Below are 23,726 nucleotides of genomic sequence, written 5' to 3'. Positions count from 1 at the left end.
TGAGCACAGCATTAACTTCTAAAATAACAATTAAAAGTCAACATTTTAATGATGCCATGATATGGCCACGTTTTTAAAAATATTTTTCTGATAAAAATAATTATGCACATATAAAGAATTTGGAAAATACAGAAAAGCCCAAAGAAAAACCTTGAGTCTCCCATGCCCTTGCCTCGGCACTCTGCTACAGTCATTTTCTCCCCTGGAGCTCTATTTGTGTGCTTTTATGCAAGCAGAAGCCATTCTACGTGTGTGGTCTTTGTCCCCCCAGTGTCACCATCTCGTAATCCCTCGGACGGGTGTACAGCCATCCACCACACTCTACGGGACCGTCTGTTCCCCATGCTGTGTGTTCGGGAACACGCCATGGCAGGACCAACGGGGAAGGGGGAAGATGCCCCCCACACCCACAGCTCTGGGCACACAGGCGAGTCTCCCCCATGTCACCTACAGCTCAGACAGCACCAACTGCCATTTTAATGTGATCTTTGTCCATCCGGTTGGCAAAAATGGCATTTAATTTGCATTTCAATCACTAATGATGCTGGAATTTCTTTCAAATATTTATTGGTGACTTTATTTAGCTTTTGTGACTTGCTTATTCCTATGATTGGGCTATAATTTCACTGGACACTCAGCTTTTCCTAACTGACTCTAGGGTCTGCCAGCTGGCACCTTCCTCCAAGCCACGGCTGCCTTTTAAACTGTGTTCAGCTGCTGACACACGGAGGCTGTCCATTTGTACAGACTGAAGTCCAGCAGCGCTTTCCTTTTTTCTGTTCACTTTCTTTCCATCGAATACCTGACACATGGGCCCCCATCAATTCCGAGAGTTGATGCAGATGCTTTAACACAAAACTCTTAAATCCATGTGAAATTAATTTTCAGTGCACAGTATGAGAGAAGGAAAGAAGTTTCAAGGGGCTCATCCGTGGCCCAGAACACTCTGCCGCCTGTGTCCCTCATGCCCCAGGTCTCCCAAACACACTTTCTTGTCTCATGACCACTCTGTCTTGTCTTCATCACTGGGCCCCCAGCTTAGACCTCACACCTGACCCTAGATGAATGATGGGTCGGCTCTGCCTGGGACCTTTCCTCCCCATCCTCTTTGGGGTTTGGGTTGAGAGTGCAGTGGTCCAACATATTAACTGGGGAAGGCGTCTTCCCTTGGCATTATCATCTCTTTTTCTGAGTTGCTTAATAAAGGCCAAAAGGGCCCAGAGCCTCCCTTCTTCTGCATTCAGCAGACGTCCATGGTCACCGGGCCCTCATGGCATACGTGAGACATCCTGCAGTACTGAGCCTTGGGGACCCTACTTCCCAGGGCTGACACTGGCACCCCCAGACAACCAAGGCACACCAGCTTCCGTCATCATCTTCTTACGAGCAGCAAATGTGGGAACATGAAGGCCTCATCAGCCAATCATTTTAGATTACAACCAAGTTCAGCGGTGCAAGTGCGTCTGTGTCTAAAGCGAGGAAAGTGAGCACTGTGGGACGTCGCTTCCTCTGCAAACTGCCAAGTATGACTTCACAGATAACAATTTCTGATCCTTTAAAACTGAACAGCTCTTAGTAGGAGCACATATTTGCGTGTTATCAGACCATGTATCGATAAAGGCCTCATCTGTAACCATGACCACATTTTCCCACTATATTTGAGCCTTGCTAACTCCCGTCACATCTGATACCAGCATAAAGGCTCAAGGGTCGGCCTGTCAAGTTCTCTGGCCTGGCGTGAAGCCCCTTCAGTGCCATGGTGGGCTCTGCACTCGGGGTCTCCCCAGCCCGCGCAGCAGAACACGCCGGCACATGGCCCACCGCAGTCACTTGAGGGCACTGAGGTTGAACTCATAGGTGTTGTCCCGGAAGAGCACCTTGCTGTGGTAGTCCCGGTCGGTGCTGCAGGGCACTAAGTGCAGTGCAGCTGTGGTTGGCCAGATGACCCCGTCCTCCTTCAGCCACGTGTCCCAGGCATACAGGATCGATTCGATCACGAACTCAAACTGCACAGGAGGGAGACACACAGGGGACATGGGGCAGAGGCCGCGTCTGTGACCAGTAGTCTGGGGGGCCGAACTGTAACCAGAGCAGCGGTAGGGCTGACCCTTACCACGGCCTCGGCCAGAGTCCCACCAACTCCCTTAAAACTGAGTCTACAGTCAGGTGGCTGCCGATCGGGAGACAGCTTCACCCACCCTGTCCCCCGCTGCCCCATGCCAGCTACTACCCCATTTCTAATAGCCCCAAAGGGCCACGGCATTTTCACTGTCAGACTGTGCAAACTTGGCCTGGGGTATTCTCAGAATATTCAAAATCCTGTAAGTTCACTGAAATCACCTCCTAAAAACACGACACATTAAAAGCAGGTGCGCCATGGAGGTTCACATGGTACTTAATTCGAAAGAGCAGCCTAACAGCTCCTGACACCCTCAGAGCTCCCCGCACAGGTGGAAGCAATGCCTCAGCCTGAGACAGCAGTGGCAGGAAGCCAACCTTTGTGTCAGAACCAGGGGGTGTGAAGAGCATGCAGGTATCATGGGGGGAGCGAGTGGGAAGTGTACCAGGAGTGTGCTGCCAGTGTGCAAGAAGTGTGTGGGGAGCATGCGAGGAAGGCTAGAGGCACTTCGTTCTGCAGCTGAAGGGAAGCCACTAAGGGTTTTTCTCAAATAATTTTAGGCGGTTTTCATTTCAGAAGTAGTGGATATTCAGGGGCACCTGGGTGGCTCAGTGGGTTAAGCCACTGCGTTGGACTCAGGTCATGATCTCAGGGTCCTGGGATTGAGTCCCACATCGGGCTCCCTGCTCAGCAGGGAGCCTGCTTCCTCCCCTCTCTCTCTGCCTGCCTCTCTGCCTACTTGTGATCTCTCTCTGTCAAATAAATAAATAAAATCTTTAAAAAAAAACAAAAAAAAAAAGAAGTAGTGGATGTTCAGTATGGAAAACTTTAGAAAAGTCAGAAAAGCACAAACCTAAACAAAAGTCATGAGTAAACCCAGCACCAAAGTTACTACTGCTCACTTGGTACTTTTTCCCAAGGACTTTTCTTCACGTACACAGACATGCACGCAGGTGAAAATGATATACAGATAATTTTTAATTCTATTTTATTAAACTATCTGTGGTAAATCAGTCAGTCTACCAATTTTAACCCTTGTATGGATCTGTGTATATAGGACACAGAAGAGCTGCATGAGCCCAAAACCCTCCTCCCACCACCCCCAACCTCTGGAAACCACTCCACGGCCTCCCCGCAGCTCTTTTGGAGAATGTCACACAAATGGAATCACACAGTACATACTTTTGAGACTGGCTTATTTCCCTCATAATAACAAATTTTTTCTACACTAATAGGTTCTGTTCTGTGCTTTCCATCCTGTTCTATGTCTTTCCTTGTTACAGTATCACACTGATTCCGTTACCCTTACTGATGCCACCCAGCTCTCTGGAGTCTGTCCCTGGCATCCGAGTACCAGCCCCTCATCCTTTATCGCTCAGCAGTAGCCCTGGTGCAGATGTATCCCAGATGCACGTCCAGTCACCTGCTGGCGGACATTTGTTTTTTTTTTTTTTCCAGCTTTTTGGCAAATTTAACTGGAGCAGTGTAAGCATGCACAGGTTTGTGTGTGGGCACAACTGGCATTTCCGTGTCAGTACCCAGAACTAGAATCACTGGGTCACACAGCAAGTGCACTGGTCCCTCCAGAGGACACTGCCCAATGGCCCCAGAGCAGCTGTGTCAGTGCCGGGAGCCTCAGCGGTCTACAGCACTCGGAATCACGGAAACTGCAGCCATCCTGGCAGGCGTGTGGTGGCACTGCATACAGCCTCAGTCTGTGTCCCCCTGGTGACTGCTCTGCTTCCTGTCTTTTCACAGGCTCCCTTCTCAGCCATCTGTATACTCTGGCAAACTCTCTGTTCAAGTCTTTTGCACATTTTTCACTTAGGTTGTTTACTTTCTTCCTGCTGAATTTTGAGAACTGTTTGTATATTCAGGACACATATTAAATATGTGATTTGCAAATACTTTCTCCCACTATTACAATGTTTTTTCATTTTCTTTTACATAGCAGACATTCTTAATTCTGATAAATATGCATATGCACTTTACCTTTAATGGATCATATTTAAGAATCAACCAAAAACTCTTTGCCTAACCCATGAAAATTTTCTCCCAAGATTTCTTTTTAAGGTTTTATAGTTTTACAGTCTATGCTATTAGATATAGAATCAATTTTGAATTTTTGGAAGAACGTATGGGGCTTAAAAATGAAGTTCTTTTTCTCTTTCCTTTTCTTTTTCACATGTGGATGGCCAACTAACTGTGCCAATATCTTCCAATGAAAAGACTATCTTTTCTCCATTAAAATGATCTTGCTCCCCTGTTAAAAGATTAGTTAGCCATGTTTTTAGGGATCAATGTCTCTACTTTAGCCATCGACCCATGTGTCTGTCCTGTCACCAGAACCACACTGTATTTACCACACAGCTTTATACTTAGTTTTAAAGTCAGGCATGCAATTCTTCAAATTTTATTCTTCTTTTAAAAATTGTATCTACTGGTGTGGCTGGGGGGCTCAATGGGTTGAGCATCTGCCTTCGGCTTAGGTCATGATCTCAGGGTCCTGGGATCAAGTCCCCCATCGCCTGCTTCTCCCTCTCTCCCTCCTCCTGCAACTCCCTCAGCCTGCCCCTCCCCCTTCTTGGGCTCATTCACTCTATCTCCAATAAATATAATTTTAACAAAACCAAAAGACAACTGCCAGAATGGGAGAAGATATTAGCAGATGACATGTGAAATAAAGGGGCTAGTATCCAAAATCCATAAAGAGCTTAGCAAACTCAAATAACAAATAATCCAATCAAGAAATGGGCAGAGGACATGAACAGACATTTCTGCAAAGAAGACATGCACACAGCCAACAGACACATGAAAAAGTGCTCACATCACTCGGCATCAGAGAAATACAAATCAAAAACACAATGAGATATCACCTCACACCAGTCAGAATGGCTAAAATTAACAAGACAGGAAATGAAAGATGCTGGTGAGGATGCGGAGAAAGGGGAGCTTCCTGCATTGCTGGTGGGAATGCAAGCTGGTGCAGCCACTCTGGAAAACAGCATGGAAGTTCCTCAAAAAGATGAAAACAGAGCTACCCTATGACCCAGCAATTGCACTATTGGGTATTTACACTAAAGATACAAACGTGGTGCTCCAAAGGGCACATGCACCCGAATGTTTATAGCAGCAATGTCCACGATAGCCAAACTATGGAAAGAACCTAGATTTCCATCAACAGATGAATGGATAAAGAAGATGTGGTATATAAAATGGAATACTATGCAGCCATCAAAAGAAATGAAATCTGGCCATTTGCAATGATGTGAATGGAACTAGAGGGTATTATGCTTAGCAAAATAAATCAATAGGAGAAAGACACGTATCATATGATCTCCGTGATAGGGGGAAGTGGAGATGCAACATGGGGGGTTTAGGGGGTAGAAAAAGAAAAAATGAAAGAAGATGGGACTGGGAGGGAGACAAACCATAAAAGACTCAATCTCAAGAAACAGACTGAGGGTTGCTGGGGGTAGTGGGGACAGGAGATTGTGGTGGGGATATGGACAGTGGGAAGGGTATGTGCCATGATGAGTGCTGTGAAATGTGTAAACCTGGTGAGTCACAGACCTGTACCCCTGGGGATAAAAATACACTATATGTTTATTAAAAAAAATTAAAAATTAAAATAAAAAAATTGCACCAACTATTCTAGTTTCTGTACTTTCCAAATAAAGTTTACAATGAGCTCATCTACACACACCAAACAACCTTGCTCTGACCCTGACGAACTGTGTTCTGTCTACAGACCAGTGTATGAACATTATTACCAATTTGTCTTCCAGTCCATGAACACTGTATCTCTCCATTTATTTGGGTTTTCTGTGACCTCTTTCATCAGCACCTTATAGTTTTTGGCCTATAAAACTTGTACATGTCTTGTTGCCTTTCTAAGTATTTCACATCTGGAGGCTACTGCAAAAGCTACTGTTGAGGAGTGTAGAAAGGTATATAGTCATTTCAATACGTGCAGAAAAAGCACTTAATAAAATCCAACTACATTCCATGATCAAAATCCAAAAATCTACAAACTAGGAGAATATCCCACAACATAATAAAAGCCACATATGTCAAGCCCAGAGCTAGCACCATACTCGAAGGTGAAAAGCAGAAATCTTTCCTGTAAGATCACATGAAAGTCAGGCATGTCCTCTCTCATCATTTTCATTCAACATAGTCCTGAAAGTCTTGCAATCAGGCAAGAAAAAGAAATTTAATAAGCATCCAAAGCAGAAGGAAAGAAGTAAAACTGTCTCTATTTGCAGATGACATATTATTTATAGAAAAATCCTAAAGACTCCACCAAAAAAACCATTCGAATAACAAATTCAATAAAGCTGCAGAATATGACATTAATATGCAAAAATAAGTTACGCTTCAATACACTACAATAAACTATGAGAAAGAGAATTTAAGAAACTAATCTCATTTACAGTTCCATCAAAAATAATAAAATACCTTGGGGTGCCTTGGTGGCTCAATGGGTTAAAGCCTCTGCCTTCAGCTCAAGTCACGATCCCAGGGTCCTGGGATCAGGCTCTGAGTACCGAGCATCAGGCTTTCTGCTCAGCGGGGGGCCTGCTTCCCTCTCTCTCTCTGCCTGTCTCTCTGCCCATTTATGATCTCTCTCTGTCAAATGAATAAATAAAATCTTTTAAAATAATAATAATAATAATTTGAAAATACCTCAAAATAAATTTAACCAAGAGGAGTAAAAAAGACAATGAAGAAAGAAATTAAAGAAGACACAAACAAACAGAAAGACATCCCCTGCTCATGGACAGGAAGACTCAGAATTGTTTACCTTTCTACACTCCTCAATCTACAGATTCAATTCAATATCTATCGAAATCCTAATGGCATTTCTCACAGAAATAGGAAAAGTGGTCCAAAGACTCCAACTGAACACAGCAATCTTGAGAAAGAAGACTGAAGCTGGAGACATCACATTTCCTGGGTTCAAACTGTATTATAAAGCTGTCGGAATCAAAACAATATGGTACTGCTATAAAAACAGACGCATAAGTCAACGGAACAGAACAGAGAGTCCAAAAATTACCCCATGCATATGTGATCAATTAATTTTCAACAAAGAAGACGAGAACAGAAAATGTGGAGAGTAGAAAGTTTTCAAGATGGTGCTGGGAAAACTGGGTTGCTACACGCCCAAGAGTGAACAGGACCACTGTCTTACAACACACACGAAAATCGACTCCAAATGGATTAGAGACTTGATTATAAAATTTAAAACCAAAAAATTCTTAGAAGCAAACACAGGGAATAAACTCCCTGACACTGACCGTGCCAGTCGTTTTTTGGATTAGACACTAAAAGCAAAGACAACAAAAGCAAAAATAAACAAGTGGGGCTACATCAAACTGAAAAGCTTCTGCACAGCAAAGGAAATCATCAAAAACAAAAAGACAACACTATTTTAATTAGACAAAGGGACTTGTTTTCCAAAGTCATACAAAGGGCAACGGACATATGAAAAGGTGCTCAGTGTCACTGAGCATCTGGAAATGCAAATCAAAGCCACATTGAGGTGTGACATCATACCCCTTATGTCAATTATCAAAAAGACAACATGTGGAACGACCGGGTGTGCAGTCGGCTGAGCATCTGACTCCTGGTTTCGGTTCAGGTTATGATGTTAGGGTCGTGGGCTTGAGTCCCGTGTCAGGCTCCGTGCTCAGCGGGGAGTCTGCATCTCTCTCTCTCCCTCTGCCTCTCCCCCCTGTGCTCTCTCTCCCTTGTTCTAAAATAAATAAATAAATCTTTAAAATAATACAACATATAGCAGATGCTGGCAAGAATATGCAGAAAAGGGGAGGCTCTTGCACCACTGGTGGGAACGTAAACTGGCACAGCCACTGTGGGAACCGGTGTGGAGGAAACTCAGGAAATCAAAACTAGAAACACCATGAGACCCAGCAATCCCACTTCCGGGTTATATCCAGAGGAATCAAAACTACTATCTCAGAGAGGTGTCTGTGCTCCTGTGTTCACAATAAGCAAGACAGGACAACAGTCTGGGGATTCACTGACAGATGAATAGATCAAAGAAAAAGTGGGAGATACATACCTGAGACCATGTGACACACACTCTAGCCATGGACAAATACGGCAGGGAACCCCTCAGCCCTGGGATGGAGGAATGCCTGCCATCTGCAGGAACACGGATGATGCTAGAGGGTCTTCAGCTATTGAAGTGAGCCACACAGAGACAGACCGACACTGCATCCTATCACTTACACATGAAATTCTAAAAATAAATTTTTAACTGAACCCATAGAAACAGAAAGTAAAAAAGTGCTTACAAGGAGCTCAGGGGTGAGGAAAATATGGAGACACTGGCAAAAAACTATCAATTATAAAATGAGTGAGGTCTGAGTATCTATTATATACCCTGGTGACTACAGATGACAACACCATCATGGGGAGGTGACAGATGTGTTAACTCAATGGGGTAGTGGGGCAATGGGGAAGCTGTCAGTAATGTACACAAACACCGAGTCATCAAACTGCACACTTTGCTATCTCATGACTTCCTAATTATACCTCAGTGCAAGAGAAGACAGACAACAGATAAACATATTACAGAAAAAGAAGTGAGCTTCAAAGGGAAATTAGAGAATTGATTCCATTTACTATAGCACCAAGAACCATAAGATACCTGGAAATAAACCTAACCAAAGAGGTAAAGAATCTGTATTCAAGAAACTACAGAACACACGTGAAAGAAATTGAAGAAGACACAAAAAGATGGAAGACCATTCCATGCTCATGAATCAGAAGAATAAACGTTTTTAAAATGTCTATGCTGCCTAGAGCAATCTATACTTTTAATGCCATTCCGATCAAAATTTCACTGGTAATTTTCAAAGAGCTGGAGCAAGTAATCCTAAAATTTGTATGGAACCAGAAGAGACCCTGAATTGCTAAGGAAATGTTGAAAAAGAAAAACAAAACTGGCGGCATCACACTACCTGATTTCAAGCTTTACTACAAAGCCGTGATCACCAAGACAGCATGGGACTGGCACAAAAACAGACACATAGACCAGTGGAACAGAGTAGAGAGCCCAGATATGGACCCTCAACTCCCTGCTCAAGTAATCTTTGACAAAGCAGGAAAAAATATCCAGTGTAAAAAATACAGCCTCTTCAGTAAATGGTGCTGGAAAATTGGACAGCTATGTGTAGAAGAATGAAACTCGACCATTCTCTTACACCCTACACAAAGATAAACTCGAAATTGATAAAACACCACAACGTGAGGCAGGGATCCATCAGAATCCTAGAGGAGAACATAGGCAGTAACCTCTTCTCATCAGCCATGGCCAATTCCTTCAAGACATGTCTCCAAAGGGAAAGGAAGCAAAAGTGAAAATTAATTTTGGGGACTTCATCAAGATTAAAATCTTCTGCACAGCAAAGGAAATAGTCAACAAAACAAAGAGGCAACCCACAGAATGGGAGAAGATATTTGCAAATGATGGTACAGACAGAAGTCTGATATCCAGGATCTATAAAGAACTCCTCAAACTCAACACACACAAAACAGATAATCATGTCAAAAAATGGGCAGAAGACATGAACAGACACTTCTCCAATGAAGGCCTACAAATGGCTAACAGACATATGAAGAAATGTTCATCATCATTAGCCATCAGGGGGATTCAAATCAAAACCACACTGAGATACCACCTTGCACCAGTTAGAATGGCCAAAATTAGCAAGACAGGAAACAGTGTGTGTTGGAGAGGATGTGGAGAAAGGGGAACCCTCTTACACTGTGGTTGGAATGCAAGTTGGTGCAGCCGCTTTGGAAAACAGTGTGGAGTTTCCTTAAGAAATTAAAAATAGAGCTTCCCTGTGACCCTGCAATTGCACTACTGGGTATTTACCCCAAAGATACAGATGTAGCAAAAAGAAGGGCGAACTGTGCCCCAATGTTCATAGTAGCAATGGCCATGGTCACCAAACTGTGGAAAAAAACCAAGATGCTCTTAAACCGATGAATGGATAAGGAAAATGTGGTCCATATACACTATGGAGTATTATGCCTCCATCAGAAAGGATGAATACCCAACTTTTGTAGCAACATGGACAGGACTGGAAGAGATTATGCTGAGTGAAATCAATCAGGCAGAGAGAGTCAATTATCATATGGTTTCACTTACTGTGGAGCATAAGGAATAACACAGAGGACATGGGGAGATGGAGAGAAGGGAGTTGAGTGAAATTGGAGGGGGAGACGAACCATGAGAGACTGTAGACTCTGAGAAACAATCTGAGGGTTTTGGAGGGGAGGTGGGTGTGGGCTTGGGTGAGGCTGGTGGTGGGGATTAAGGAGGGCACATACTGCATGGAGCACTGAGTGTGGTGCATAAACAGTGAATTCTGGTACACTGAAAAGAAATTTTAAAAATTAAAAATTTTAAAAAAGTGAGCTTCAAGAGAGATTACAACTGAGAAATATTTTTTAAAAGCTGGAAATGGTCTAAAAAGTGAATATAATATCAGTTTATGAAAATACGAATCTTGCTTACATTATCAAGGCATGTTCACATCAGGTTCTAAACAAACACGCTTCTGGGGATTAAATTTACTCACCCTTAATTTAAGCTCATTATATCCTTTATTTATTTGCTTAAAAAAACATAAAAAGAAAAAAGAGTGTAAGAAAAAAACAGGAACAAAGAACAACCAATAGAACACAGTAACAATATGGTGTATAAATTAATCGACTATATTAACAATTACTTTGAATGCCCATGGTCTAAATATACCAATTAAAAGGCAGATTATCAGAATGGTTCAAAAACAAAGACTGAGGACATTGGGAGGGTATGTGCTATGGTGAGAGCTGTGAAGTGTGTAAACCTTGCAATGGGGAGGGGATAAAAATTCATATGTTTATAAAACAATAAAAAATTAAAAATTAAAAAAAAATCTAAGACTGAATTAGGTCCTGTCTCTAAGAAACTCCAAATACACTGACGGGGCACCCGCCCAGCTCAGTCAGAAGGGTGTGCAACTCTAGATCTCAGGGTTATGAGTTCGAGCCCCACATAGGGTGTACAGATTACTGAAATATTTTTAAAGTTAATAATAAAATGAACAAATAGATATACTGATACATAGAAATTAAAAGTAAATGGACGGAGACAGACATACGATGCTAACACTGATCCAAAAAAAGCAGGAGTAACTTGTTAATTTCAGACAGAGCAGACTTCAGAGGAAGGAAGTTATCAGAGATAAAAAGAGGCATAATATAATGACAAAGGGGTCAATTCTCCAACAAGACCTTATACACCCTAACAACAGAGCACCATGTGTGAGGGGAAAACACAGAGACCTGCAAGGAGAGAGAGGAAGCTGGCGGCCCTGTCCCAGAGAAGAAGAGATCCAACAGGCAGAATGTCTGCAAGGACACAGTGAACTCACCACCACCATCTACCCCGGGATGTGCTGCACATCTACAAACCGCTTCATCCAGGGCAGAATACACCTCCTTCCCATCCCCCACAGAGCACTCTCTGTAAGACACATTCTGTTCTTCTCAGGCTCCCACAGAGCACTCAGCAAGAGAGACACGCTCTCTCCTTCCCAGGCACCCATGGAGTGCTCTCCAAGAGACATCTTCTGTCCTTCCCTGGCACCCACGGAGTGCTCTCCAAGAGACACACATTCTGGGCCATAAAACACATCTTCACAAATGTAAAAGAAAAGAAATCATACAATGTCTGCTCTCAGACCACAGTTTTAACAGAGTTAAACCAGAAATCAAGAACAGAAAGATAGCTGGATAATCAAACAACAGTGGAGAAATGAAAAAGTATTTCTAAAAAAAAAAACAAATACAGGATCAAAGAAGAAATCTCAGTAGAAATTTTAAAAATATTTTGAATGTCGCCAAACCTTTTGTGCATTAACTGATAGAGTCATGTTTTATCTTGTAAACTGTTCATGTGTTAATATAGATTACACAGATTTTTTTTTTAAATATGACAGAGATTGAGAGACAGCGAGAGAGGGGACACAAGCAGCGGAGTGGGAGAGAGAGAAGCAGGCCTCCCTCTGGGCAGGGAGCCCCATCCCGGGACCCTACGATCATGACTCGAGTTGAAGCCAGATGTCCAACGACTGAGCCACTACCCAGGCATCCCACACAGATTCATCTATAAATACTGAACCAGCCTTCAATTCCAAATATAACTTCTTCTCTGTTAGAACGTTATTCCTTTTGTGTACTGCAGGGTTACACTTGCTAGTACTCCTGAGAACTTCTGCATTTATGAATAGGAGTTACTGGGTTGGGTTTTTGGTTAGGGTTTGATATTCAGGTTATGCAGGTCTCACCAAGTGAGCTGGGAAGTCTGTCCTCTTCCATTTTCTGAAAGACACTGTTCAGATCTGGTGTTATTCTTTCCTAGAATGTGTTCATACATTTCACCAGTGAAATAATTTAGGCCTACAGATTTCTCTTCAGAAGGTTTTTAACTGTAAGTTCAATATCTTTACTAGCTACTGCATTATTCAGGTTATCTACTTCATTGTGGGTTAGTACGGAAGGTTTCAGTTTTCAGAAGAATGGATGTTTTCATCTAAAATTCTGAGGCTGAGTCTGGGGGGAGAGAGCCAGAGGAAGAATAACAATGAACTCAAGACCAGCTCAGTGTACTTCAAACCTAGTCTTCCTTCCCAAACTTCCTGCTCCTATATGCCTTTCAAAGTCCTCCAACAGCGTCTCCCTGAGCCCTGTCTTTGATCGAAAGCTACATTACGTGGGACAGACAGGGTGGGGTGTGCTTTACTCCATCCTACCGGGAACTGAAGCAAAGTCATTGCTACATATGATTTTCTTCTTAATTTATTCATTGGGGAGACAGAGAGCCTGAGTGCACAGGGAACAGGGGCAGAGGGGGAGAGAGTCTCGGGCAGACTCCATGCTCGACAGGGAGGCCATTGCAGGGCTCGGTCTCGGAACCCTGAGATCACAACACGAGCCCAAACCGAGTCAGACACTTAACCGAGGGCGCCAGTATGTATGATTTTTAAAAACAAAACTGGATACATGCTGTACATGCTTTTTTTAAATTCCATCAACCTATGGCTTTTCTCTAAGATTATTACAAGTTGAATGTGAATAGTCTGGTGATTTGGTTTACATACATTGTTAAACGATTACAATAGGGTTATCTATCACCTCCTACTGACACATTGAAAAGATAGAAAAACTTCACCTTGTGATAAAAACCCTTAGATCTCCTGGGATCGAGCCCTGCATCAGGCTTTCTGCTCAGGGGGGAGCCTGCTTCCTCCTCTCTCTCTCTCTGCCTGCATCTCTGCCTTCTTATGATCTCTGTCAAATAGATAAATAAAATCTTAAAAAAAGTTAAAAAAAACAACCATTACAACTATGGCTGACCTTGGGACAAGCAGGGATTAAGACACTGACCCCACACAGTCAAAAATCCACACAGAGGGGGACAAGATGGCGGGGTACTAGGAAGAGGCGTCTTTTCAGCTGGTACCCCAAAGTGAGCTGATTACCTACCAAAGAACTCCGATCACCCATGAAATCAGCCTGAGATCAGAATTATACACGTCTGGATCTCTACAGGGGCAGAAGATGCCAGTGAGCAGGTAAAGCGGAATGGGAACGGCGGACTGATATCAGAAGATAAACAAAAGGGGGAGGGAGCCACCATAGGCGACCGGTGGGAAAGTATTACCCCAATACGAGCGAGAGTGCCCTGCGTCTGGGGACCAGCATTAACTTGGAGACTGGTTGAAAGCACTCCAAAAGAGCAAAGGATCGGGGGGGGAAATTGTGGGAATCGGGGTGGCTAGGGACAGGGGCTTAAGTCCCCGGTCCCAGACGGCCTCCCCGGCGCGGAGGCAGAGAGAATGCGGCGGTGAAACCGGCTTCTGGTCCCTAAGCCGCCAGCGCGCCCAAGAGCGCGTGGGTTCCGGCTCCTGTGAGGGGATGGGAGCTGCGACGGTCTGCAGAACGCGCGCTAGCCCTACCACAAAGCTTGAGATGCGCGCGCACGTCCCTCAAGCTCTCCTGGGTTACAAAGGCCCGGGGGCGCTTCTTGACCTGCGCCATTGTTTCAAAGTCTAAGCCGCGCGTGCGCGAAACTCTTCCCCGGACAGAGGCGCGCAAAAGCCCAGCCTGGGGCTTACGGTCCAGCGCCCCGTTCTCAGTGCCCCAGACGCTCGCCCGACCCACAGCCGCCTCTGAAAAGAGGTGCGCGCAAGCCGGGCACTCCCAGCCCGGGCCGGCGGCAAAATCTCAGTGTGCGATCGCTGCTTGGAACCTCTCTGGCGGTCAGGAGGTCCCAGACAGTCGCCACTGCCTTGGCTTTGGGGACGAGCAAAAGATCCTGTGCCCCCAGGGTCTGCAACTTGGAACCTGCTCTGCCAGCGGCCAAGGGGGAATTTATTCAGCTTCTGCACCCAGACTGAGGCTTCACTCTGAGACGGAGATCAGGGTGCGGTTTGATTTCTTTTAATACTACAAAAACCATCAAAGGCAGTCAAGGTGAGAGGAAAAAAAGTGAACAAGCAAAAAAAAAAAAAAACTGCCAGAGAACAAAAGACTGAAAAAAACAAGTTTCCCCAGAGCCCACCCCCTTAAGGGGGGGCGGGGGGACTCAACTCAGGAAACATCATTGACTGACAACCCACGTGGCAGGCCCCTCCCCCAGAAAACAAACCAGAAAGAAAAATTAAAAAAAGGACTACAAGAGAACCACCCCTACTTCATAGGAAAACTTATATTATTCACTCGTTTCCACTATTCTGGTTCATATATATATATATATATATATATATATATATATATTCTTTTTTTACACATAGGTAATTTTTTTAACCTATTTACCACCACAGCGAGCTGCACAGTACATCAAATTACATAATACCTTTCTAACCTGAACTTTTTGATACATACAACTATGTTTTTCTTTTGCATTTTTATTTTTGAATTCCTTTTTTTAAATTTTTAGTTTAGTTTAGTCTAGTATATTCCTTTTTATTTTTATCCTCTAATATTCATATAGAGTTAACTTCAAAGTAATCCCCTTTCCCCAATCAATACTACCCCTATAGGTAAACCAATTTTTAATCCCCTTTATCTTAGGAAAGTTGAGTCCTTTAACAAAGATATCAAGATACATCCAGGAAGAATCAAAACAACCTTCCTTGCACACACTGAGAATTTATAAGAACTCTCCCATCTTCTTCCACCAGTGTTTCTGTGTTTTTTGAGTTTGTCCTGATAGCATATAAATTTTACACTTGTGGTTCTTTTTGACGAGGTTCTTTCTTTATTTGCATATATATATATTTTTTTTTTCTTTTCTTCTTTCTCTTGCCATATAATTGTATCAGTCTTTCTATCTCTTTTTGTTTGTCTACTGCATAAATCTTACCTTGGGGCCCATCTGGGTTGAACCTTCTCTTTCATCTTCCTTTTCTTTCCTGTCTCTCTCTCTCTTTTTTCTTTTTTTTCTTTTTCTTTTTCTTCTTTTCCTTTTTTTTTTCTTTTCTTTTGTCTCTCGTTTGGGTGGGGAATCCTGATTGCTCAGAAGTGTTCCAGGGTGCACCTTGACTGCACCAGAGTTGATACATCCAGCTACATATGTTCAGTCCTCTCCCACCAAATTGACTAGGAGGAGGAATGCCCAACAGAAGAAAAATACAGAGGATGGACCTTCTGCAACAGAGCTAACGGCTATCAACATAGACAATATGTCGGAAAGAGAATTCAGGCTAATAATTATCCAGGCAATAGCTAGGTTGGAGAAAGCCATGGATGACCAAACAGAATTGATTAGGGCCGAACGGAAAGCGACCAGACAGGATGTTCACAATGTTAGGGCAGAGCTTAAAGCTACCAGGGACGAGGTTCACAATGCTCTCAATGAGTTCCAATCTAATCTAAACTCTCTCAAAGCTAGGGTAACTGAGACAGAAGATAGAATTAGTGATCTGGAAGACAAACAGATAGAGAGAAAGGATCAGGAAGAAGCCTGGAACAAACAGCTTAGATCCAACAAAAGCAGAATCAGGGAAATAAATGATGCCATGAAGCGTTCCAACGTCAGAATTATTGGAATTCCTGAAGGGGAGGAGAAAGAAAGAAGTCTAGAAGATGTCGTGGAACAAGTCCTTCATGAAAATTTTCCGAATCTCGCGAATGAAACCAGCGTTCATGGACTAGAGGCTGAACGGTCTCCACCCAAGATTATACACTCCAAAAAAACATCACGACACCTGATAGTCAAATTGAGAAATTATAATTGTAGGTATACTCTCTTGAAAGCCGCCAGGGCAAAGAGGCTCCTTACTTACAGAGGGAAGCCCATCAGAATAACGTCAGACCTGTCCACAGAGACCTGGCAAGCCAGAAGAGGCTGGCAAGATATATTCAGGGCACTAAATGAGAAGAACATGCAGCCAAAATACTTTATCCAGCAAGACTGACATTCAAAATGGATGGAGAGTTAAAGAGTTTCCAAGACCGGCAAGGCTTAAAAGACTATGCGACCACCAAGCCGATACTGCAGGAAATATTAAGAGGGGTTCTATAAAAGAGGAAAAATCCCAAGAATAGCATTGAACAGAAATATAGAGACAGTCTCTAGAAAGAAAGACTTCAAAGGTAACTCGATGTCAATAAAAACGTATCTATCAATAATCACTCTCAATGTGAATGGCCTAAATGCACCCATAAAATGGCACAGGGTTGCAGATTGGATAAAACGACAGGACCCATCCATATGCTGTCTACAAGAGACCCATTTTGAACCTAAAGATACACGCAGACTGAAAGTGAAGGGGTGGAGAAACATCTTTCATGCCAATGGGACTCAAAAGAAGGCTGGGGTAGCGATTCTCATATCAGATAAATTAGACTTCAAACTAAAGACTGTAGTCAGAGATACAGAAGGACACTACATAATCCTTAAAGGGACTATCCACCAAGATGATCTAACAATTGTAAATATCTATGCTTCCAATATGGGAGCAGCCAATTACTTAAGAAAACTGTTAATCAAGATAAAGAGTCATATTGATATGAATACACTAATCGTAGGAGATCTTAACACGCCTCTTTCAGAATTAGACAGATCATCGAAGCAGAAAATCAATAAAGAAACAAGAGCATTGAATGACACATTGGACCAGATGGACCTCATAGATATATACAGAACATTCCACCCTAAAACAGCAGAATACTCATTCTTCTCAAGTGCACACGGAACCTTCTCCAGAATAGACCACATACTGGGTCACAAATCAGGACTCAACCGATACCAAAAGACTGAGATTATTCCCTGCATATTCTCAGATCACAATGCTTTGAAACTGGAGCTCAATCACAAGGAAAAGTTCCGAAGGAACTCAAACACCTGGAAGCTAAAGACCACCTTGCTTAAGAATGCTTGGCTCAACCAGGAGATCAAAGAAGAACTGAAACAATTCATGGAAACCAATGAGAATGAAGACACTTCGGTCCAAAACCTATGGGATACAGCAAAGGCGGTCCTAAGGGGAAAATATATAGCCATCCAAGCCTTGCTCAAAAAAAATTGAAAAATCCAGAACACAGCAGCTGTCTCTACACCTTAAAGAACTGGAGGATCAACAACAAATCGAACCAACTCCACACATAAGAAGGGAAATCATCAAGATTAGAGCTGAGATCAATGAGGGAGAAACCAGAGATTCAGTAGAATGTATCAATGAAACTAGAAGCTGGTTTTTTAAAAGAACCAATAAGATCGATAAGCCACTGGCTACACTAATCCGAAAGAAAAGAGAGAAATCCCAAATTCATAAAATTATGAATGAAAAGGGAGAGATCACAACTAACACCAAGGAAGTAGAAACAATAATCAGAAGTTATTATGAACAGTTATATGCCAATAAGCTTAGCAACGTAGATGAAATTGATGCATTCCTGGAAAAATATAAACTACCAAAATTGAACCAGGAAGAAATCGACAACCTGAATAGACCGATATCTAATAACGAGATTGAATCAGTGGTCAAAAACCTCCCAAAAAACAAGAGCCCAGGACCTGACGGATTCCCTGGGGAATTCTACCAAACCTTCAAAGAAGAAATAACACCTATTCTCTGAAGCTGTTTCAAAAAATTGAAGCAGAAGGAAAACTTCCAGACTCTTTCTATGAAGCCAGCATTACCCTGATCCACAAAAGAGGCAAGGACCCTACCAAAAAGGAGAATTTCAGAACAATATCACTGATGAATATGGATGCTAAGATTCTCACAAGATCCTAGCCTACAGGATCCAACAGCACATTAAAAATATTATACACCATGATCAGGTGGGATTCATCCCTGGGCTACAAGGATGGTTCAACATTCGTAAATCAATCAATGTGATACAACAAATTAATATGAGAAGAGAGAAGAACCACATGGTCCTCTCAATTGATGCAGAAAAAGCATTTGACAAAATCCAACATCCGTTCCTGATTAAACCCTCCAAAGTATAGGGATAGAAGGATCATTCCTGAACCTCATCAAATCTATCTATGAAAGACCCACAGCAAATATCATTCTCAATGGGAAAAAGCTTGCAGCCTTCCCATTGAGATCAGGAACAAGACAAGGATGCCCACTTTCACCACTCTTGTTCAACATAGTATTAGAAGTCCTAGCAACAGCAATCAGACAACAGAGAGAAATAAAAGGTATCCAAATTGGGAATGAAGAAGTCAAACTCTCTCTCTTCACAGATGACATGATTCTTTATATGGAAAACCCAAAAGACTCCACCCCCAAACTACTAGAACTCATACAGCAATTCAGCAATGTTGCAGGGTACGAAGTCAATGTGCAGAAATCAGTGGCTTTCTTATACACTAACAATGAAAATACAGAAAGGGAAATTAGAGAATCGATTCCATTTACTATAGCAGCAAGAATCATAAGATACCTGGGAATAAACCTAACTAAAGAGGTAAAGGATCTATACTTGAGGAACTATAGAACACTCATGAAAGAAATTGAAGAAGACACAAAAAGATGGAAGACCATTCCATGCTCTTGGATCGGAAGAATAAACATTGTTAAAATGTCTATACTGCCTAGAGCAATCTATACTTTTAATGCCATTCCGATCAAAATTCCACCAGCATTCTTCAAAGAGCTGGAGCAAATAATCCTAAAATTTGTATGGAATCAGAAGAGACCCCGAATCGCTAAGGAAATGTTGAAAAACAAAAATAAAGCTGGCGGCATCACCTTACCTGATTTCAAGCTTTATTACAAAGCTGTGATCACCAAGACAGCATGGTACTGGCATAAAAACAGACACCTAGACCAGTGGAACAGAGTAGAGAGCCCTGATATGGACCCTCAACTCTATGGTCAATTAATCTTTGACAAAACTGGAAAAAATATACAGTCGAAAAAAGACAGTCACTTCAATAAATGGTACTGGGAAAACTGGACAGCTATATGTAGAAGAATGAAACTCGACCATTCTCTTACACCGTACACAAAGATCAACTCAAAGTGGATTAAAGACCTCAATGTGAGACAGGAATCCATCAGAATCTTAGAGGAGAACATAGGCAGTAATCTCTTTGATATCAGCCACAGCAACTTCTTTCAAGATACGTCTCCAAAGGCAAAGGAAACAAAAGCGAAAATAAACTTCTGGGACTTCATCAAAATCAAAAGCTTCTGCACAGCGAAGGAAACAGTCAAAAAAACAAAGAGGCAACCCACGGAATGGGAGAAGATATTTGCAAATGACAGTACAGACAAAAGGTTGATATCCATGGTCTATAATGAACTCCTCAAACTCAACACACACGAAACAGGCAAACAGATCAAAAAATGGGCAGAAGATATGAACAGACACTTCTCCAATCAAGACATACAAATGGCTATCAGACACATGAAAAAATGCTCATCATCATTAGCCCTCAGGGAGATTCAAATTAAAACCACATTGAGATATCACCTTACACCAGTTAGAATGGCCAAAATTAACAAAACAGGAAACAACATGTGTTGGAGAGGATGTGGAGAAAGGGGAACCCTCTTACACTGTTGGTGGGAATGCAAGTTGGTGCAGCCTCTTTGGAGAACAGTGTGGAGATTCCTCAAGAAATTAAAAATAGAGCTTCCCTACGACCCTGCAATTGCACTCCTGGGTATTTACCCCAAAGATACAGATGTCGTGAAAAGAAGGGCCATCTCTACCCCAATGTTTATAGCAGCAATGGCCACAGTCGCCAAACTATGGAAAGAACCAAGATGCCCTTCAACGGATGAATGGATAAGGAAGATGTGGTCCATATACACTATGGAGTATTATGCCTCCATCAGAAATGATGAATACCCAACTTTTGTAGCAACATGGACGGGACTGGAAGAGATTATGCTGAGTGAAATAAGTCAAGCAGAGAGAGTCAATTATCATATGGTTTCACTTATTTGTGGAGCATAACAAATAGCATGGAGGACAAGGGGCATTAGAGAGGAGTTGGGAATTTGGGTAAATTGGAAGGGGAGGTGAACCATGAGAGACTATGGACTCTGAAAAACAGTCTGAGGGGTTTGAAGTGGTGGGGGGGTGGGAGGTTGGGGTACCAGGTGGTGGATATTATAGAGGGCACGGCTTGCATGGTGCACTGGGTGTGGTGAAAAAATAATGAATACTTTTTCTGAAAATAAATAAATTGGAAAAAAAAATCCACACAGAACCTTTGACTCCCCAAAAACTAGATTCCTAATAGGGTACACTGACCTAAAGCCTTAACAGTAACATAAATAGTCAACAGACAGTTTACGTTATTTGTATTGTGTACTGCATTCTGACAAAGTAAGCTAGAGAAAAGAAAATGTTAAAATCCTAAAGCACTGTCCTATATTTATAAAAAAAATCCCTTGTATAAGAGAGCCCACACGGTTCAAACCCACGTTGTTCGAGGGTTGACGGTCCTCTGGTAAGACTGTCCCATGCACTGCACAGCAGTGTCTCTGGGGTTGCCACACTGTTTGTGACATCCCTGGTGCTCAGCTGCGTGGTAACTAAAAGTCTGTACCTTTCAACCACGGCCCTCCGATTCTCTCTCCCCTCACCCTCCCTCCCTCCACTAACCACAAATTTGATCTCTTTTTCTAGGAATCTGGTGGGTGAGGTTTGTGTTGCTGGTTTTAGATTCCACGTATAAATGAGACCATATGATGTGTCTCTGTCTGACTTACTTCACTTAGCATAATTCCTTCAGGCCCGTCCACATCATGGATGGCAGGGTGTCGTGGCTCATGGCCATCTGGCACAAAACAGAAGACAGCACCCAGAGAAGCACCAGGTGGCTTCATTCAGCACGACAGCCACGGCTCTCTGCAAGATGTTCTTCTCACAACAGCCCCTCCAGACCCAGTCCACACCCCTCTCTGGAATCTGAACTTCCCTGGCACAATCCAAGGCCATCCCACGTGGCCCAGTGCCCACCCACAGCCATCCTGCATGGCCCAGTGCCCATCCACGGCCATCCCACGTGGCCCGGTGCCCCTTATCAGCAGGCAGGTCCCCATCCACTCAGACATCAGCACGTCCACCTTCTCCGGCAGAACCACATCCTCCACCTTCTGCTGGAACACAGTGATGATGTTGGCCAAGCCATTCTGCATGACCAGCTGCCCTGTGTGCTGAGCCATCTCACTGGCCTCCACCGTGTATACCTGCATGTCACAGAAGGGCCATCAGCAAGAGTCCCACCCACAAAGCAGCCTGGCATTCACTCTCCCTGGGCCCAAGGCTCCAGCCATGCCAAAGGCAGCCTCAAAGAAAATAGTGACAGAAGGAAAGGAGTGTGCTGGATAGCAGGGACAGACCTCCAACTGCTGAGCTCTGACAAGGGAGCTACCTCCCATCTTAACTCCACCTTCTGCCTAAAACAGATGGGGACTACCGGTGGACAGAAGAGTCTGCATGCACACTGGGTACCTGTCACACAGGCCCTGTGGGTCAGACCCAGTGGCTCAGCTCCCATACACACAGCCACATACCCCAGAGTTTCCCACACTGGCCTGAGAATGATCGGACTTTAAGGGTACCAGTGGCTGAGACAGCTTCAAGCCCAGGTTGTCACTGGAAGGTCCTGAGTGTTACGTCTTGGTTCTGATAGCATCTGAACTCCAGTGATCACTGTCCTGCAGTTTCCTGTATAAACTAGAATTTCACCCACCTGTGTCAGAGGCATTTCAGAGGCTTCAGCTCTGGAGCCTCACACATGCTTTGCAGGGAAGAGGAGAAAGGACCCCAGCAAGCATCATGGAGAGTGGTCTGTCCTGTCCCTGCCAGGCGGTCCTTGCTTGGTGCAGGGATAACACATGGACAGTGACCTACACAAGCGGCCCTGCCCCAGCACACAGACACATGTTCCTCTGGCTGATAAGCAGGTTACAAAAAACATCCGACTGCACGCAACTCCGATATTCTCTGCTCTGTCCTACTCTACTTGGTGCTGCTGGTGACTCAGCAGGCCGAGGTCATGACCGCCGACAGGCTCAGCCCACAAGAACACATATTGCCCATTTCACCAACATGATGCCTTTGCATGTGAATAACACGTCCCCAGACTCAGCTCGAAGCTGCTGAAGGAGAGCTGTTTCTTACTCACAGCTTTAGGCTGCACATAGTGGGCACAAAAGAGGCTGATTATCCCAGTTCCGCAGCCGATGTCAAGAATCACTTTATCTTTCAGGGATTCTTTATTTTGCAGGATAACACTGTGGTATTTAGTTGTCTGTGGCTGGTCTGCCAACATTTCCAAGTGAAGTTTCTAGAGGAAATACACATTAGGAATCACTGCCTGTAATATGAACACTGCTGAGCTCTGGTTTAAAAAGGAAGATCAGAGTCTGAGCTAATAATCCCCTTGAGCCCACCACACCACGCCTAAAAATACGAGCAACAAAGAAAAAAAAAAACACACACACACAAAACCCGAAGACCTAAATATGCTGGCATATAAAAACACAACAGTGAAGAAATGAAATGTAATTTTCTGGAATCCTTCCAGTTCAGTGTGATGCTACCTACGGCTTCACCCTGTACCTCCCCAAGAGCCAGGTGAACACACAGGCGGGTAGACCACTCAGGAAGTGGAACAGATACTGCCCTCCTGACCACTGTTCCCACTGGAGAGAGGAGGAACCACCAAATTCCCCACCAGTTACCACTTGGCCAGGTATCCACCAAGAGAGATGCCAGAGGAGGTGCACTGGCCCCTCATAAAACTACAGCCCTGGAGGGAACTGATGACCCCACAGGGGTGAGCTCAAGGTCTCCAGCCATGTCCAGAGGGAGGAAAACATATGAAATCCAAGATAACATAACACCCCATGGGAATCACACCAATCCCCAGAGAAAAAGAGAAAGGGTTCTCCAAATGGTTCATGAAGCCATGGGTGGAAGTCAGAGCCCAGAAAGGCTGCACCCACAACACTGGCCTCCACGCCCCACTTCTCAGGTCTCGAGCTGCAGAATACCCAGTGTACACAAAGTGTGGCTGCGAGGCAGACACTGA

The 23,726-nt window shown here is 43.6% G+C and overlaps 1 protein-coding gene across 1 annotated transcript in view; it reads right to left on the bottom strand.

Annotated features, from left to right (window-relative positions):
- Positions 1 to 23,726, bottom strand: part of LOC122913421 (protein arginine N-methyltransferase 2-like) — a 33,257-nt gene that overhangs the window by 3,952 nt on the left and 5,579 nt on the right. The window contains 3 exon segments of the mRNA XM_044260161.1: positions 1,822 to 2,007; positions 21,713 to 21,876; positions 22,818 to 22,979. Coding sequence (XP_044116096.1) covers positions 1,822 to 2,007; positions 21,713 to 21,876; positions 22,818 to 22,979 — 512 coding nt within the window.

Source organism: Neovison vison, chromosome 7 (assembly GCF_020171115.1).
Source record: "Neovison vison isolate M4711 chromosome 7, ASM_NN_V1, whole genome shotgun sequence".
Classification (NCBI taxonomy): domain Eukaryota; kingdom Metazoa; phylum Chordata; class Mammalia; order Carnivora; family Mustelidae; genus Neogale; species Neogale vison.
This window is presented reverse-complemented; position numbering and strand designations above follow the sequence as displayed.